The sequence below is a fragment of the Podarcis gaigeae genome, assembly GCF_964106915.1.
Source record: "Podarcis gaigeae genome assembly, chromosome: 3".
NCBI lineage: Eukaryota > Metazoa > Chordata > Lepidosauria > Squamata > Lacertidae > Podarcis > Podarcis gaigeae.
This window is the reverse complement of record NC_139680.1, coordinates 36,585,446-36,604,667: the sequence shown is the minus strand read 5'-3', so window position 1 is coordinate 36,604,667 and position 19,222 is coordinate 36,585,446. Positions and strand designations below refer to the sequence as shown.

The 19,222-nt window shown below is 42.9% G+C and overlaps 1 protein-coding gene across 5 annotated transcripts in view; it reads right to left on the bottom strand.

Annotated features, from left to right (window-relative positions):
• Positions 1–19,222, bottom strand: part of ADGRB3 (adhesion G protein-coupled receptor B3) — a 455,754-nt gene that overhangs the window by 23,470 nt on the left and 413,062 nt on the right. For 4 of the 5 annotated variants that reach the window (XM_083729828.1, XM_083729824.1, XM_083729826.1 and 1 more), the window contains 7 exons: positions 16,664–16,730; positions 14,654–14,739; positions 9,162–9,260; positions 8,634–8,805; positions 5,504–5,599; positions 3,159–3,198; positions 314–957 (listed from right to left, as the gene is read on the bottom strand). In XM_083729828.1, coding sequence (XP_083585954.1) covers positions 314–957; positions 3,159–3,198; positions 5,504–5,599; positions 8,634–8,805; positions 9,162–9,260; positions 14,654–14,739; positions 16,664–16,730 — 1,204 coding nt within the window. The remainder of the gene's footprint in view (positions 1–313; positions 958–3,158; positions 3,199–5,503; positions 5,600–8,633; positions 8,806–9,161; positions 9,261–14,653; positions 14,740–16,663; positions 16,731–19,222) is intronic. The other variant, XM_083729825.1, reaches the window with a different exon arrangement.

The window sequence follows — 19,222 nt, the reverse complement described above, 5'->3', positions numbered from 1 at the left end:
CCTTCCTGTTATTTTTGGCCTACAACTCCCATGATCCCCAGCTAGCAGGACCAGTGGTCAGGGATGATGGGAATTGCAGTCTCAAAACATCTGGAGGGCCCAGGTGGAAGAAGCCTGTACTAATGGAACTTTGATATTCACCAGTACTCCTCACTACTATAAGATTGTACCATGGGGAAGTAACTTCCATGCTGCTGTTGCTGCTGCTGCTGCTATTGCTGTGTATGTGAAGGGGGTCAGAGACCCACAGCTACCTACATCCAACACACCTAGAACAGCATGATGCATACACTTAAGTTTTTATATGACTGACCTCCAGAGAACTCATTGATATGGTTGATCCGGTTTCACTTCTTGCTAGTCCTGTGCTATCATCCATCTCTGAAGCCATGAAATTCTTTACTGCTGTGCGAGGTTCAAAAGGCAAGTTCTGCATGTGTTCCTGGGTAGGGAGGTGTTGATCTAAATTCATACTGAACTGGTCCATTACATTGGGGTTCATACTAAACTCAGGATTAACTTTGTAGTGTAATAGCCTTTCATGAGGCAAGGTCTCCATGCCTAGATTCAATTTGCTGTCATCCTTTAGAGATGTCTGTGCATTCACTGAGCCTCTGGGCATGACTATATAGTCACTCTCCATCATTCGGTCCTGAGGGTGGACTATGTCCATATCTGCACCTCTCAGGTTGTCATCAGTACATAAATACACAGTCCGCCGCAGCTCTGTGTTGTCTTTTTTCAGACACTGATTGGCCAGCTCACTCATGCTCATGGGCATATGCATGCCTCCAGACTGCTGAATGATAACTTTAGAAATTATATTCCCAGGCAACGTTGAGTAGCTCATTCCTTCAGGGTTGGCAGGTTTCTCCTCTTCGTCATCGTTCAGTGAAATTCTAGAAAGGGTTCCTGTTATTGTAGCTGCTCTGCAGGGTCCAATATCCTTATGGAGAACTGTGAATGAGAGAGCAGGGCCACAAGTTTTCAAAAGGTCCTGCAGGTAGAGTTCTCACTCTGGTTGCAAATATGTCATCATCACCATTTAATTTAGGGCAGGAGTGGCTGTTTTTTCTTGGCCCAGGGACTGCATTCACCCTACGCTAACCCTCATGGGCTGTGTACCAGTGGGGGACATGGCCCAAAGTGGGTGTAGCCACCCTGCGCTCTTGCACACAGGCTCGCATGCACCCAGAGGACACCCACACAGGCACTCGGACCTCCTTTCTTAGCTGATCTGTGCAGTTCAGCTGAGGAAGAGAGTTATCACCCCTTCTCTGCTAACCAAATTAGTATTAATCTGATGAATGTGAAGGGGACAATTTACACCCCTGTCAGGGTGCTGGGTTCTGTACACCCCATTGCTATATCTACTTGAATTTGTTTTCTTTTTGCCACTGCCAAAATCAGTGGTGTTTTGGTGGTCCAGAAAAATCAGGCCCTCGAACTGGGAGTTGGCCACCCCCAATTTAGAGAAAGCTTTGAGCAATGTAATAATGCCAGTAAATATAAAGGAGGAATATTGTCATTTGGGGATACATTGTGAGAAGAAGCGAAATCATTTCATTTCTCCCTTAAGATTTGTTTCTGTTTTGGATAACACAGGCCCTGATATTATAACACATGTCACACTATCCGGGTAATATACATCAAGACAGCCTTTTCAATTAAGACAGATGTGATTGCCTTTCCACTTTCAATCAATATTGGCCTTGAAGCAAGGATACGTATGGAAGAGGCGAGGCCAATTCAAATCTCTTAACAATGCAGTACTTAACAGAAAATGAGAAAATACATTTTAGCAAATGTTAAAGTGGTCATTACACTATTTCTAAGCACCCACTTCTTATTAAGACTCTCATTTATTTTATTTAAAAAACCCACACAAATTTAAATCCCTTATTTTTTTCAAGGCAAAGTCCAGTCATGTCTGCCCTATCTTCTTCTGCAAGGCATCTTTTTCTTGTTCAGTTTCTAATCATGAATGCTCTGGAGAGCAATACCATATTCCCCCTGTCATTAGGGAGCTGACCTGGGTGCTCATGTTCTTAAAGTCCACACCTAAAAATCACAGGACCATTAAAGTACTAAGGAAGGATGATAAAGGCATTGTGACAACTGTTTATATTCAGATGAGGCAATGCAGTTCTAAACAGGCATCATGGTGAATAGTGTTAATGCATTGTTTCCAGTGTTATTCTAGGACATTTTACCATATCCAGTACTAGTTCTATGCAGAGTAGACCCATTTAAATTAATGCAAGGATTTAGTTAGGTCCATTAATTTCAATGGATCTACTCTTGAGTAGGACTAGAATTGGAATGAACCCACTGACTGAAAAAATCTGTAGCCTGATGACTATTTTGCTGGCACAGCAGAGCTCAGGATTAGAACCGAGGAATATCCCATTCCCGTTCGTAAGCGCTCTTAAACAACATTTTGTTTGCAGTTGCCAAAGGAAACTGCTGATCATGAACCCTTTTTTAGCCAGCACAATCAGAAAGAAACTCTGAACCATTTAAAATTCAGATTTTTTTGAATTCATTGATGGCAATTTGCATTTAATTCAGAAGAATGATAAATGCACTTTAATCTGGTATAGTATTAATTGTATATTTAGAGAACATGTTTTTTGGGGAGGGGGGCTGATAGTAAGGTTGTGTATGCTTGTTTAATTGCTATTCCTATTACAAGCAGCTTTTCAAAGGCTTCTTACATGATAGTCTGGCTGCATATAATTACCCCAATCCAGTGAATGCTTGCAGATGCAAGAGCTCTGGTGCGTGCAGACTCAACAGCTTACAAGGAGCTGTTTCTCAAGCCTGTTGCACATAAGGATTAGACATTTATTAGCCTCTTCCTGTACCCTGGCTTCTTTGGCCACACACATGAAGATTACTAGAGACTGCATTTTCAGAATGCTGTGCCTGCACTGTATTGCACATTTTGTCATATTCCTGGTGCATAGCAAAATACATTTCTGGCCATGGCATCAAATATTTATATCCTGGAAAGCAATTCCTACCTCCATATTGGTAAAATGGTCTTTTTGGTAGAAAAAGTCTTGTCTAAATGTATATCTGACACTTCAGTTACACTAACAAAGTAAATTTTTATCTGATCTTCCTACATTCACATGGTGATCTGACAGCCTTACCTGATCGACAGGCAATGTCCACATCTTTTTCAAAATCTGTCTGTAACAATAACAAATAAAAGTTTATTAAGACAAGCATTGCCACTCATCAACATCCGTGGCACCATTCATATAACAAAAGCTACCATAAAGATATCAAAATTTTCAAAGTAGGGTGTTCAGGGTTTGGCATTTGAAAAACAGAGGGCCTGCAGTACTTAGCTAATTGCGAACCACTGCTCTAGAGGTTTAGGGAAACCCCTATAACAAATCTAGGGGCATGTTGGACAGGGGAGAGGGGGAAAATGTTCTCTTGTGCAGGCAAAAAATCATTGCACAGATTGAATGATTGCCACACTGCTACGTTGGATCCTGTACTTTCTGTGCTAGTGTGTTCTCAAACTCAACAATGGGCTAACTTCACTTAATCATCATTTCTACAATGTAGCCCCTTGGACTGATGGCTCCATTTACATCAAGTGTAGGGATACATCAAGGAATATTTTAGTCCAAATTAAAGAATTCAGAAGAAGGCATGCTGCTGTTGAGTATGCCACAGGAAAACTCTTACTTAAATATCTCCCTGCAATCCTATATTTGCATAACCAAAAGAATCAGCTCTATAAAGCTTCCAAGCTTTCTGTTGAGGCAGGTGGCTTTGGTGAGTTTCCACATTTAAAAAAACACACTTCCACACTTAACACTGTACACATAAATATACAGCTGAACATTTCACAGCTACCGTTTTGTAACATTTTCAAGGGCATTAATTTGCTCTTTGCAAGAAGAGCCTTCCAGAGTGCTCCAAGTGTTCTACTGCGCATTTGCTGTGTGTACATGCAGTGGGCTATTATGCAGTGCTTAGTTAAAGCAATTTCCCTAGTATTAGTGTGGAATTCTAAGGGAGCTGCTGGGATTCACTAAGTTCCTTTCTGCCATATGCCATTCAGATGACTATGCAGAAGACCATCTGTATACTCATTTCTTGTAGTCCCTTGCATCAATCACAGTGTAATTCCCAAATTCCACATCGAGCTTCTGAGAAAGGCAGGATAGAAGGATAAGTGAATTCTGCCAAAGTCAGTACCATTTCAAAAACGGTTATGGTATAGCATAATGGCCAGCAGTCTGAGCTAGCAATTTTACCTCTGGCACGAGCTTGCCTTAAGAAACCCACTCTCACCCCCTAGACTGCAATATGGGAAGTATAATATTGTTCTATAGACTCATATATCATATAATTTTAGAGTTGGAAGGTACCTTGGAGGTCACCTCTCTCAGTGCAGGAATCTTGCAATGACAGCATCCTTGACAGATGGCTCTACAGCCGCTGCTTAAACACCTCCGGTGGAGGAGAGGCAACCATCTCCCAAGGCAGCCTGTACCACTCTTAAAACAGCTCTTACCATTAGATATTTTCCCTATCATCGAGCCAAAGTCTGCTCTCTTGCAAGTTCTGCTCATTGGTTCCAGCCCTGTGTCTCTGAAGCAGCAGAGTCTGCTCCGTATTCTGTTGCGTCTTACCCTTCTTAGGTGCCTCTTGTAAGGATTACTGCGATAATGTACACAAAGCACTTCCGAACATTTGAAATGCACTATGCAAATAGTTATGTTTTATTACTATTTTTAACCCTACATGACCCTAGCATTCTATCTCAGAAATTATAATTCCATGCAGGAAAAGTGGCAACTAGACTATATGAGTGAGAAAAGGTGTTCATAGTGTATGTATAAGTGTGTATTTTGTACTGTATATTTGTGTGTGTGTGTGTGTGTGTGTCTTTATTCCCATTCCATCTTCATTGACATAGAACCTAGAGTGTTGGACAAGGACCTGGGAGACCAGGGTTCAAATCCTCACTCGGCCATGAAGCTCACGGGCTGACGTTGGGTTAGTGACTCACTCTTAGCCTAACCTACCTCACAGGGTTGTTGTGAGGAGAACTATATACACCACACTGAGCTCCTTGGTGGCAAGGTCAGAAATAAATGTAATAAACAAATATCAAAAAGATAATCTGACAGATACAATAAACATTAGAACAATATAAAGCGAATATATATTACAACTCCTCCTCCATATACCAGTCAGTGACTAATACATCAATATCCCACATCACTAAAAGCATGGCTAAAGATATATATTTTTTTAGCTGATGCTGAAATCCAACCAATACCGCTGCCAGCTGGATTTCAAAAGAGAGAAGGCGTTCTATTTACGAAATATAATTAAATAAATGGAATAATGAAGGCAAACGTATGCTTGTGGGGCACCTTTAACAACCAAACGCTGTACACTATTGAAATGTTCATTTTGCCCACAAGAGCCAACTGGAAATAGCAGGCAAGGAGCAATAAAAACTAACCATGATTTGAGCGTGTCCATTAGGAAATGAACTTGAAGAATCTGCATTGATTGGATCCTGGCAGTTTCTTAAACGGCATCTAAACGCATCTTGAACCTGGTGAAAGACGCCAAGAATTCAGCACACCTCTTTAAAATATAGACAAAATTATTAAAAAGCAATAATAGCAATGCTTCAGTTGTCACAGAGTAGTGTTTAGGATGCCATCTTTGGATGATGCAGTACAGTTGACAGGACTGAAGCAAATACATAAAATGGTACCACCATTGGGTTAATGCACAGCACACAAGCGTGTGCCTCCCTGCCCATACCTCAGATGTCAGGAGACACAAAAGGCACGTGTAACCACTGATAGGCCCAAGAGCACCCCCAACGCTGCAAACTCAGTGATAAATTTAATGCATGCTTTGTAAGGCCAGCCAGATGGAGAACACTTCAGACTGGTACTGTTTGTTTGCTAGCTTTTGCCGAATGCCAAGAGCAAGCAAACAACGGCTACCATCCTGGGGGTGATCTCCATTATTTGAGCACGCTGCAAAACAATTGAATATGAGATCCTATTAAATTCTTCTCTGTAGCTCCTCTGGCTTTTCTGATATTCAGTGCTCAAGGTATATTCTTTTAAAGCAGTTTCTTCAGGTTTTTCTCTTACCCTTTGACATGAAGCTGCAAGCTTCTCTCAGAGCCAGACACAGCAAGAGAGACAGATGTGCTGAACGTGCGGGTACCAAGGAAGTGGTTTCCTTAGCAACAGTAACCAATTCAAAGCTCTTATAACTTGCCCTCTCTCCTCACGTGTCCTCTATTTTTATTTTTTATTTTTAGTCTCTGCAGTTTAGATATGGGGTGGTAGTATAGCTTTAAATGCTAGGCATGGGTTAAAAAGATACAGATACAGATATATATCCCAATAATTAAGAACACAGGAAAAGGAGAAAATAAATAAGTTTTTTTCCCCTCACTTTATTGCCAATCTTTAGGTTTTGACATAATTCAAATTAGGATCTGAACACAGACACACACACACACACACACACACACACACCATATCTATCACCTATCTCAATAAAACATGTTTAACAAATTGCTGAATTCAAAACCTGGTAATTAAGGATTCATGACTTGTGATCATTTTACACTTGTACTGAAATATGAATAATGTCTACTTCTGCCTACTTGAGATAGTAGCCATGCTATCATTTACATCAGGTGTGGGGGACTCCCAGCCCTCCAGATGTCGGTGGCACATGCACTGGTTATTTCCTGCTTGGACTACTGCAGTGCATTTTACCTTTGAAGGTGACTCAGAAAGTATAATTAATCCAGAATGCAGCGGCTAGACTGGTGACTGGGAGCGGCCGCCGAGACCATATAACACCGGTATTGAAAGACCTACATTGACTCCCAGTACATTTCCGAGCACAGTTCAAAGTGTTGGTGCTGACCTTTAAAGCTTTATACAGCCTAGGCCTAGTACCCCTGAAGGAGTGTCTCCACCCCCATCATTCAGCACCGAGGGCCTTCTGGTGGTTTCCACGCTGTGAGAAGTGAAGCTAGAGGGAACCAGGCAGAAGGCCTTCTCGGTAGTTGCGCCCACCCTGTGGAATACCCTCCCATCATATGTCAGGGAGATGAGTAATTATATAACATTTATGAAGCATCTGAGGATTTTTTAAGGTTTAATGTTTTACTGTGTTTTTATATATTCTGGAAGCTGCCCAAAGTGGCTGGGGCAACCCAGTCGGATGGGTCTACAATGGGTCTACAAATGAAGAAGAAGAAGAAGAAGAAGAAGAAGAAGAAGAAGAAGAAGAAGAAGAAGAAGCAGAGGTGCCCTGGGTTAAGAACTTAATTTGTTCTGAAGGTCCATTCTTAACCTGTCTTAATCTGAGGTACCACTTTAGCTAATGGGGCCTCCTGCTGCCGCCGCAGCTCCGCCGCATGATTTCTATTCTCATCCTGAAGCAAAGTTCTTAACCCGAGGTCTGTTTCTGGGTTAGAGGAGTCTGTAACCTGAAGCATCTGTAACCCAAGGTACCACTGTAATGGACTTGGTTGGTGGTGCTTGTCTTCATTTTGTGGGTTTACTGTGCAACATTTTGAAATCAACATTGTGAGAAGCTTCAAATTGTATCTGAAGCCTCCCTGGGTTTTTTCCAGTCCTAGAGCATCCCTTGAAGCAGACTCAAGTAATTACGGGGAATTCTTCTGGACAGCGTGATGAGATTTAGTAAGACACATTCTAAGACATATAAAAAACTCCAACTACAGCTGCTTTCATGTCGGCACTGATATCATTTGAAACTTTTTATAGAAACTGAAGTTGCCAGTTCATTTATTTACCACACCTATATATGTTTCTCTGTTTCCATGTACTAAAATGTCTGTGCCGAGAATGAGAGGAAATGGACTATTTTCCAGTCTACAGTTTAAAAATGCATTATGAAATCCATGTTTCTTTAGATAACCATCTTTGATGGTGAGTCAAACCCTTAGGTAAGCCTTTCAGTGTAATATTTTATTAGCATTGGTTTAATCACATAAGGTTTCCGGGACAGATCCATTACGAGGATCCCGGATTTCAGATGGCTCATGCTCAATGATTCTGCTCTGCACAAGCGGTACAGATGCATGTTATATGGGAGCTGGAAGGAACTCAAGTGGGGAAGGATCTTGTGATTACCAAATGGTCTGATCCAGATTCTGAAGCCATTTGCTATTGTTGGTTGAAATACCAGAAGGTTGTAAATGTCAGAGTCACAGAAGACCTCTTGGAGATAGAAAAAGGCAGAAAAGGAAACCTTTAATTTGTTGGGCTATTGGGCTCCCCCCCCTTTTTTTTTGCTACATTTGCATCTGAAATCAATCAGGTTTCTCTTGACTTTAGCTCTGCCCAATCTCCACTTTGACTTTTCATTCAGTCCACTGGTTCTTTGTAACAATGCAAGGTGGCTTTTTTCCCTCAATAGGCTGTCATATCTGTTTGTCACAAAAGAACATTGCTCAATTGCCCTGCTTTTGATCCCAGATTTTTCCTTGATATACAACTGAATTTCTGTGGAGCATTTGGTATTGCTGTAAAATTTCACAGCAGCACATGACAAATGCCATCGGGAAGTGATTTCCTTACCTCCCTTCGGAGAATGCAGTGGACCATGACAATGACGAAGCCCTGCAATGAATCAAACACAGCAAAGAGTATCTGAAATAATATCGATCTCTTGTCAGTCATCGCCAGAACTGCAGACATCCAAGTCAGAGCCAGGAGAGGCAACACAACACAGGAACTCCAAAGGGATGCCCTAGAAAGTGACAAAGGGGAAAAGAGCAACAACAGTGACGCTGTAGAACCATGAGTGGACAATACAACCCTCTCTTCACATATATATATGCAAATGTATAGATAACATATTTAAGGGTGGCAACTTGTTAGTTAATGTGAAGACCAATGACAAATATTTAGAGATCTATAAAGATTGATATTTTATTTTCTACATGTTACTCCAGTTGAATTAAAAAGTGTGGTTGCCATTTCTTTTCCTTTAAATTAACTATATTCAGCATTAGTTATCATAGTTTTTCATCACTGTAGTATCCCCGCCCCCCACATGCACTGTATAAGATTTGTAACAAGAAGATGTAAATGATTAGGACTAACATGGCATTACTGGCGGTGGTGGCTGACAAAGCTGTTGTTGAAACTACTCCACACTTGGCACATTTGAGCGTCAAACCGCTATGAGGCTCACTCATCTGACTGCAAACAAACAGAACACCCACAAAAAAGAACAAAATATTGAATTTTTTGTCACCAAAAAAAGTCGCAACTGAAATTTAGCTTTTTAAATATGATGTCATGCAAGAAAATAAAATAGCAGGTAGACTTATTCAGAATTTACAAAGCTCTATTTGAATCATACATTGTTTTACATTTTTTAGGTAAAAAAATAATGTTATTTGGGGGAGGGAAGTTTCATTTCATGCAAGACCTAGTTCTTTCATTTAAGTCTTTTTTTTTAAGGCCCCCCCAGTGTCCAGAGATAAATGTCACTTGATAACACCGAAGTAAACAAGCACGTGCTAGTGTAGGACACACAAGGTGAGATCCCTCTATTCAGACCTTTAAGAAGACCAAAATGCTCATGATCATTTATTCGGTCAGAATGCAAGAGAAAGACAAATTGCCAGGGCAGTGTGTGCATTCCTCTAATTAATTAAGAGGTGAACGAAGTTGGAAAATGACCACACACTAAGATGGCTCAGTCAATGTGCACTACGACATTGGCTGAAAGGTTGAAGGAGCTTTAAAACAAGATAGAATAAGCTCCTACTTAGCTTACTCTAAATTTTTGCCAGAGGCTGGTCTGGATACAGGGTTTGAAATGTATGGAATTTAATGAAAGTATTATTTCAGGCTTGAAAAACAACATTTTAATAAAACACAGTACACAAGCATTAAGGTTAATATATGTGTGTACAGTATATGTTTGTTTGTACAACACACTGTATCACAACATCGAACAACTGGTTCAGTTTTCTTGCCTCATAAATTATAACAACTGAATTGCCTGGCTATTTCCAGCCTTTCATCCACCCTAACAGTTTCAGTGCCATCTAAGTACAGGCTGGCTGCCAGTTAGCTATCAAGCTAGGCTTAAGGTCCTGCTATTAACATCTGAAGTCCTAACAGCTCCAGACCAGGTTACCTCTGAAATATGGCAGGCACCAGCAGTGATGCCAGTTTTTAATTAGTCTCCTACTGTAATGATTATTTTAACTTTATGTTTACATTTATATCCAAGGAGCTAAAGGTGGCCTGTGTGGTTCTCCCTCTCCCTGTTTTATAATTTGCAGTATCCCTGTGAAATAGATCTGAGAGTGAGTCACTCAATAATGTTTTTATTATTTTACGGATATGTTTTATTACTTATACAATATTTTATAATCACACTATTTCACTGTAGTAAGCTTCTTTGTGTATGTTTTTTCTTCTTTGATTAAGAGAGTGATGCATTACTTTATTAAGTGTATTAAATGCAAAAAGTAATATGTAGTGGAACGGTTTTCATTGACTGGCGGAAGTTGCTGCAGATGAAATCCATGGGTGTCTGTCCAACAGCAGAACAGACTCCATTGGCAGAATGGATCCCGCTCCCTGCTGCAGCTCTACATATGCCCCCCCCAATCTTCTCAGGAGGGTTTTCAGAATCTGCAGATTAGATATGGGGCAGGAGGATTGGGGCAAAGGAGAGGAAGGAGGAGTCTTTATGTGCAAGTGAAGTCTGCTCATGTAATATTGGCTGTCACTCTGGATTTTTATAAAATGAAGAGAAAAATCTTATTACTCACCCCACCCCCTCACACCATCTGCCTGTGAAAGCTTACATGTACCAAACAACTCATCCTATAAAATGGAATTTACTATTGGAATAAGCAACAGATAAAAAAAATAGAGTGACCAACTTGAGTCCTGGGGTCCCTAATGTGATGGATGTGGGCACCATGGCAGCCTCAGACACCCCCTTGGTCTGTTGCAAGGCCCTGCTGCTCCTTCCATTTTTTATTTTTAAAATTGCAGGGTGCTTCACTATTTTTATTAACTTTGGATAGTATTGAGCTGGCTGGACAGGGAACTGCAGGCTTGCAGTCACTCTGTCCTCTTATCTCCTTCTCCTCAAAATGCCTCAGGGTCTCAAGTGGGGGCGTTTTATCTGATTTGTTTCCTTGTGTGTTTTTGGTTTTCCTGTTTATTTGGTGCCTGTGTGTGTTTTGCATCCTTGTTATTTTGTTTGGTTGAGAGGTGTTTTGCCAATTTCAAGGGAAGCTGTTGCCTGCTGCTTTCTCCATTTCATTTGTTTTGCAATGTGTGTAGGCCTATGGAGCATTCCTTTGTTGTGGTAGTGTTGGTAGTTTTGCTCATCACCAGATTATTTGTCGTGCCAACAACAGTTTCTTAGATTTTCAAATGCGTTCCCAGAATCCAAAAGGCTAGGGACTCTTGGTGTAATGGCTCAGCTATTTTGAGGAATATGGTAAGAGGGATCAGCTTGCTTGAGAGATGGAGCTCAGTTTTTGTTATTTGTTTTACATTCTGTCAAAAATATAGATGTAAATACTGTAGCCAAAATCCATATAAACACGAAAATCTATATAACTATGTTGATGTTTCATTTCATTTTGCACAAACAGGTTCTTGGAAATGAGAATGTTAATGTGTTTCTTTCATGTTGCTTTTTGGTGAAAGGCCCATAAAACAGCATACAAGAAAAATCAAATACACAATAAAAATAATTTAAAATTGTCTGGGGGATAAATGGAGGTTAGCCTTAGCCATTTCTGGCCTGTGGTATGCTCAGAGTCATCATCTGCTGGGAAGATTCAAAATGACCTGAACCAATGTCTTCAAGTTACAAGAAGAGACACTCCAACTAAACATTAGGAAGAACTTTTTAACTGTAAAAGTTGTTTGATAGTGCAATGGACTCCCTGCACTGGACTCTCCTACATTTTAAAGCAAAAGTTGGGTGGCCATCAGTCATGGATACTTTAGTTGAGATTCCTGCATTGCAGGGGGTTGGGTTAGATGAACCTCAGGGTCCCTTCCAACTCTACAATTCTATGATTCCATGATTCTTGATTCTACTCTGAGTATGACTTTGTCAGATACACCTCACTGTAGGAATAATTCTGGGTTCCATGCAGATATCATGCAATTTCCATTCCTGTACCAGAGACGAGAGTGATTTTTATTTGGAGAATTTTTGGGTACAAGTATTCTAAGTGAACATATATATATATAATATTGTGTGTGTGTGTTTTGAGAACAGTGCTGCAAAGAATTGCTTGCTTGTTTCTGAAACTTGGATCAAGCAACCTTAAAGAGGAGATGATTATGTGAAAGCATATGAGACTGGATCTTACCACCTTAAGGTATGTTATAATATTCCATAACCGTTTGTTACATTCCTTGAATGAAAATGCATAGAACCCCTTGACACCGATTTTGCAATGTGAAATTGGCAACAGCTGCTTTATGGCTGCTGATTCACATAGCCTTATCTAGAGCAGTGTTTCCCAACCTTGTGCCTCCAGATGTTTTTGGCCTACAACTCCCATCATCCCTAGCTAGCAAGACCAGTGGTCAGGGATGATGGGAGTTGTAGGCCAAAAACATCTGGAGGCACAAGGTTGGGAAACACTGATCTAGAGGATAACTTCAACAGTCCTAACCTGTGGTGTCTTAAGATTGACAAGTTTGCATGGACTAGAACCTCCTTCATCTGATTCAACTAATGGATATATATACATACAGTGGTGCCCCGCTAGACGAACGCCTCGCAAGACGAAAAACCCGCTAGACGAAAGGGTTTTCCATTTTGGAGGCGCTTCGCAAAACGAATTTCCCTATGGGCTTGCTTCACAAGAAGAAAGCCCATAGGGAAATCTCCGGGGACCTCTTTTAAATGCTAGCGGTGGGGAGCAAAGCCTTTCTCCCCCCTCCGGCCTTCAGAAGAGGTCCAGGAAGGCCGGCGGGGGCCGAAAGACTTTGCTCCCCACTGCCAGCATTTTAAAAGCAGTCCGGGATAGCAGGGAAGCGCTTCCCGCTATCCCGGATGGCTTTTGAAGGCAGGCGGGGTGGAGCAAAGACTTTTGCCCCCCGCCCGCCTTCAGAAGAGGTCCAGGACTGTTAACCAAAGCTCTTCTGAAGGGACCTCTTCTGAAGGCTGGCGGGGGGCAAAAGTCTTTGCTCCCCCCCGCCTGCCTTCAAAAGCCGTCCAGGAGCATTTTAAAATCGCCCCGGGACAGCGAAGGAATTCTCCGCTGTCCTGGGGCGATTTAAAAGCCCCCGGGAAGGCAGGCAGGGGGGGACAAAGACTTTTGCCCCCTGCCAGCCTTCAGAAGAGGTCCCTTCAGAAGAGGTATTGGTATTTGTGAGGGGATATAAGTGGGACCAAATCACATGTCAACAAGTCATGGTATAGTCTGCCTGTGAGAAACAGCTATTGAAGAACAGCTTTGGTTAACAGAGCAGCTTATCATGCTAATTCAGTATTCTTCAAAGGATGCAATCTTATCAAGATTAAATAGAGCATTAACAATCAATAATGAAATATCATGGAGTAGGATCTAGTCAGAGTTAAGCACATGTAAGTCTCACTGGGAGAGTTAAGCCCATGTTTAAGATCTTCCCCACTGAATCAATGAACCCTGATCTAAGAGAATGTATGCTTGCTTGAATAAAAGAAGCTGAAATATTGATGATCAGCTGTTTGGTGGAGAAGGGAGAGCAGGGGTAACAGAATCTAGCACCCAGACCCTCTTCTGGACAGCCCCTAAGTTGTGGAATTCCCTTATCTGAATGGTGTGTCTGGCACCTGAGATGTATATATTTTAGGGCTTAAACTACTCTCTTAATTGATTTTAATATTGTATTTTGAAATTGCTGTTACCTGCCATGGGACCTTATGGTAAAGGATGGGTAAAGAAAATGAATAGATAAGCAACAACAGATTGGCAGGAATCCAGCTTTTTCATGGACTCAGGCTCCTAGGCCCTGTCTGAAAGGAAATGCCTCACAATGCATGGACAGAACCCACTCAATGCAAAGAATCTCCTCTCACAGACAAAAAGGGGATCAGTTTATAGAAAACCTTAACCATTAGCAAAGTAATATTTTGTTTGCCTGGTGTTATATTCTGATACTTTATTGTGGTGCATTACATATGCAAGCAAGCAAATGGTCCGCCTACCACCCATTTTATCTTAGGAATTACCTTGGGAAATCTTTTAGAGGAACATTCTAACTAAAGAGCATTACATAAGTCTGCGTCTCCATTCTGCACAATGCCAATATTTTAGAAAGCCAATAATTTTGACATGCATAATCATTATTCAGGCTTTTGACTGACTTAATACCATTGTACTTGTGTTTTATTATTTTACTGTTGCTCAATCACATTTCCTCAGTTTTGGAGATGAATAAAATTGGTTAGACAGCTTGTTAAACTATGCAAAAAAATAATAATTCAAAGTGCAATCAAATAAATAGACATTTGGTAAACATAATATATACATAGAGACAAAATAAATAATTGAAAATAAGTAACAGATTTTCAGTAGGCCTGGGGGAAAAACCCAACTTCTGCTTACCCCGCTCTGTGTTTGAGTTTTTTATCTAGGATTCCATCTCTGGAAACAAGTTTATTAAACACCAGAATGCCAATCACCATGTTGACCTGTTAAATATAAAACAAACGGACGAAAACACAAACAGTCACCCCTTTAAGTGATACTGAATTAAGGACAGGGCAGGGGGGAAGATAATATGTGTGTAGTGCAGCACAGGCAAAGGGAAAATGCATGGCATTCAAGGGGGGGGGGGAGAAAAAGGGAAATAGCAGGGCATTCCTGGTGAAAGGGAATAGTTTTGCTGGTATGCACCACTTCTTATATCTTATATAAATGCATAAGATTCAGTGTTGCCCCACTATGAATGGAAGGGCTCCTTTGGTAGAGGAAACTGTGATTCTACTGAAGCTCCCCCCCATTCCTCCTCCTTTTTTGCAGGTTCCAGTCGCTTTTCAGACATTGTGGTGTAGGATCCCTGTCAATCCAGAGCTGATTTTTGGAGGTGCAGAGGTAAGGGGGCCTTAGAAATCAAAATCACTTCCACTCTCTTGCGAATGGGCTTATCCACTTCACCGACATCTGCTCTGCACAACACAGAATCCAACTCCACATCTGTATCTATGGTCACCTCCAATCACTATTTTGCAGAAAGGATTAGACTAGGTATTTAGGTTTGTGATATAAGAGACTTTTTGCGGTAAGGAAAGTGATGGAGAAATGCACTAAAAAGTGTGGAATAACAACTGATAGATGGGAAGTCTGCATGAAGAAATTAGAATTAACTATTACTGTCATATAACTTTCCCACAAACAAATCAGAACAATAATCAGCAGTCACCAAACAACCTTAGTGCAACTAAATTAGGATAAGTGCTCAATGAATAGATTGTCTGGAGGATCCCTCTCCCCACCCCCTCTCTAGACTACAGGAGTGCTTCCACAACTTTGTCTGAGTTTAAAAGGCAGGGCTGATATTAATTGGAAGACACAGTTTGATCAGATAGGTTGGCATTCAAATGACCTAGATTAGTTTTTTGACTGCTATCATTTTTAAGGCATACAGCCAAGGTTGATGGGGAAATGTGCATTTCTGACAAGAAGGCGATTATGAAAAGTGACATTGTTTTCTTTTGCTTGGATTACTGAAGTGTTTCAGATACGATGGCTTGTTCCTTTTGCACTGTGTTAGTTACAAAAAACAAAACCAGGCAGCGATATAGATTCTTTGAGGCTTCAAAGTGCTTCAGAGCCAATAAATATATGGTAGTTTCGGCTCAAAGTCAATTCACTTCAAAGGATTAGTAAGATTGGAGGCAGATCTGCATTCAGAATATTTAGAGGATCAATAGACACACAGTCAGCGTTTTCTGTGTTTGTGCACTGGGGGAAGGAGTGAGTATTAAGCAAGTAGGTGATTGTAAGCTTCTTAAATTAATTTCCCCCTCATACTTTCACTAGAGCTTATTAATTTGAAGGAATGAAGGAGGAGAGAGTTAGCATGCTCTCTTCTTGCTTTTTCTGAATTTCTCTACAAGGTGATTCTACCCTCCCCTTGCCCTGAGAAACCATACAAGAAGTTCCAAAATGATTTGTGTCAACACAGCCATACTGGGACTGCAGGCTGAGAAAAGTTTGATTTTGTATTCCTTTACAAAGTGCAATTGTTGAAAATAATCAAAACATGGGGCAAAATTCAGGGATGGCGAACTTGTTAGCTGGGCCCAAATGCACCCCAAAGCTCTCTATTTGCTTCTCAGAAATCTCCTCAGCCCACGCCCCCTCTGTACAAGCCACACCACTCATTGGCACACATATTATACATACCCCTTTTATAAATACAAATGCACAAATTTAACATGTGTTAAGAGGGACAACCGCCCTTTAATCATCTGTGTATTTGAGATACTGAAAGTATATGCAAAATAAGTTTGCATTCAAAACTTCCATATCAGAATTTAGAAGACTTAACATACTATCCAGTCAGTGATTATATTACCATGGTTACTTAAAATAGGTGATTTTAATGTTTACCAAGACAACAGCGGCTGCAGGTCCAACAAAAGCATAGAGAAGTCCTCCTTCGAGAGAGAGCCAGCAACTGGAAAGAACATTAGAAAAGAACTAATAAAAATTAATAAGGTTTATTATTTGTCTGTCTATATATCTGTCTACTGATTGTGGGGCCTCACTGATTTTCTCAGTCTTGGGATATCAAAATGTTTCAGATACTTTCTGTTAGCAAAGTCACTTAAATAACACAGACAGGAGAGAAAAGAAATTCTAATTACCGTATTTTTCGCCCCATAGGACGCACCAGCCCATAGGACACACCTAGTTTTTTGGGGGGGAAATAAAGGGGGGGAAATTATTTTTCCCCCAGGCGCTCTGCGCTAATCCCGAAGCTTGGGGCGTGCGGAGCTCAGCGCACCCCAAGCTTCTGGCTGCCAGCAAGGTCTCCGTTAGCCGTGGGAGAGCCACGCGGCTCTCCCAAGGCTAGCGGAGCACTGCGCTAATCCCGAAGCTTGGGGCGTGCGGAGCTCAGCGCGCCTCAAGCTTCTGGGTGCAGGCAAGCTCTCCGCTAGCCCTGGGAGAGCTGGGTCTCTCACGGCTAGAGGATAGCTTCCTGAAGCCTGGAGAGCGAGAGGGGTCGGTGCGCAACGACCCCCCTCGCTCTCCAGGCTTCAGCGAAAGCCTGCATTCGCCACATAGGATGCACACACATTTTCCCTTCATTTTTGGAGGGGGAAAAGTGCGTCCTATAGGGTGAAAAATACGGTATATTTTAGGCCTTGTTTATAGCAGGGTGGCATTCAACCAAATTTACAGAGGAACAATTCTCTCATACTACATAGCTAACCAGAAGACATGCTATTTCACCAAGTATCTGCTTAGTTACTAAGCAACACCTCCCCCTCTTGGCTAGAAGACTTTAATAACAGAAGTAATCCTTATGTTCAAATGGAATGATCCCTGCTGTTGCACTTCCAACACTTTCACAACAAACAGAAAACAGAGATTTATTGCACATGTAGGCCAACACACCCCAATAAATCAGGAAGTCTGAAAACTAGCCATTTCCAAGACTATTTAGCTGCAGTCTGCAATGTATCCAACCCTGCAGAATGCAACCTGTACTTGCTGTTCTACTACAGTGTTTCCCAACCTTTTTTGGGCAAAGGCACACTTGTTTCATGAAAAAAATCTCGAGGCACACCACCATTAGAAAATGTTTAAAAAATTAACTCTGTGCCTATATTGACTATATATAAAGTAACTCTCTTTAATAGGCATCAAATAAACACAAAGAAAGTACCGGTATTTTATAATTACTTTATTATGAAATAGTAAGTACCGTATTTTTAGGACGCTCCGTCCCATAGGACGCACCTACTTTTTTTTGGGGGGGGGGGGGAAATAAAGGAAAAATTTTTTTCCTTTATTTCCCCCCCCAAAACCAGGTCGGGGAACAGTGGGATGGCGGTGCTGTGCCTCCCCGCTGTCCCCCGAGCTTGTGGGGCTGGCCCATGTCTGCCTGGCGCGAGGGGCGCTCTGCTTCAGGGCGCCCCGCGCATCGGGCGGCAGACTACAGTCCGCAGCATGGGGAACCCTCTGTTTCAGGGCGCCCCATGCGCCCCCACGGGTGCGCAAGGCTTGCCAACACGAGCGCGGAGCACGGGGCGTCCTCCGAAGGGCGCCCCGTGCTCTGCGCCGCCCGCAAGCCTTGCGCTCCTGGGGGGAGATCCCCCGGGTGCGCAAGGCTGGCCAACACCAGCGCGGAGCACGGGGCGTCCTCCGAAGGAACGCCGCCATCCCGCTGTCCCCCGACTTGGTTAGAAGGCTGGCGGGGGGGGGGGGAGAAGCCTGCTTTTCCCCGTCGCCAGCCCCGCAAACTCGGGCGACAGCGGGAGAGGCGTAGCGCGCCCTTCCCGCTGTCCCCTGACTTGGCTAGAAGGCTGGCGGGGGGAGAAGCCTGCTCCTCCCCGTTGCCAGCCCCGCAAACTCGGGAGACAGCGGGAGAGGCGTAGCGCGCCCACCCACTGTCTCCCGACATGGTTTGGAGGCTGGCGGAGGGCTTCCTCCTCCCCCAGCCCCGCAAGCTCCCAGAGCTCTGGGTCCCGTTCTGGGGGAGGGGGAAGCTCGGGCTTCCCCCGCCCCAGCCCCGCGTCTCCAGCCGGGAGACGGTCGCGCTTTAGCCCCGTGCGTGCTCTCCCAGCTGGAGAGGTGACGCGCGCCTATGGAGGCTCCTGCCATAGGCGCGCGTCACCTCTCCAGCGGGGAGAGGGTCGCGGGGGGCTGCTTTAGCCCCGTGCGTGCTCTCCCAGCTGGAGAGGTGACGCGCGCCTATGGAGGCTCCTGCCATAGGCGCGCGTCACCTCTCCAGCGGGGAGAGGGTCGCGGGGGGCTGCTTTAGCCCCGTGCGTGTTCTCCCAGCTGGAGAGGTGACGCGCGCCTATGGAGGCTCCTGCCATAGGCACGCGTCACCTCTCCAGCGGGGAGAGGGTCGCGGGGGGCTGCTTTAGCCCCGTGCGTGCTCTCCCAGCTGGAGAGGTGACGCGCGCCTATGGAGGCTCCTGCCATAGGCACGCGTCA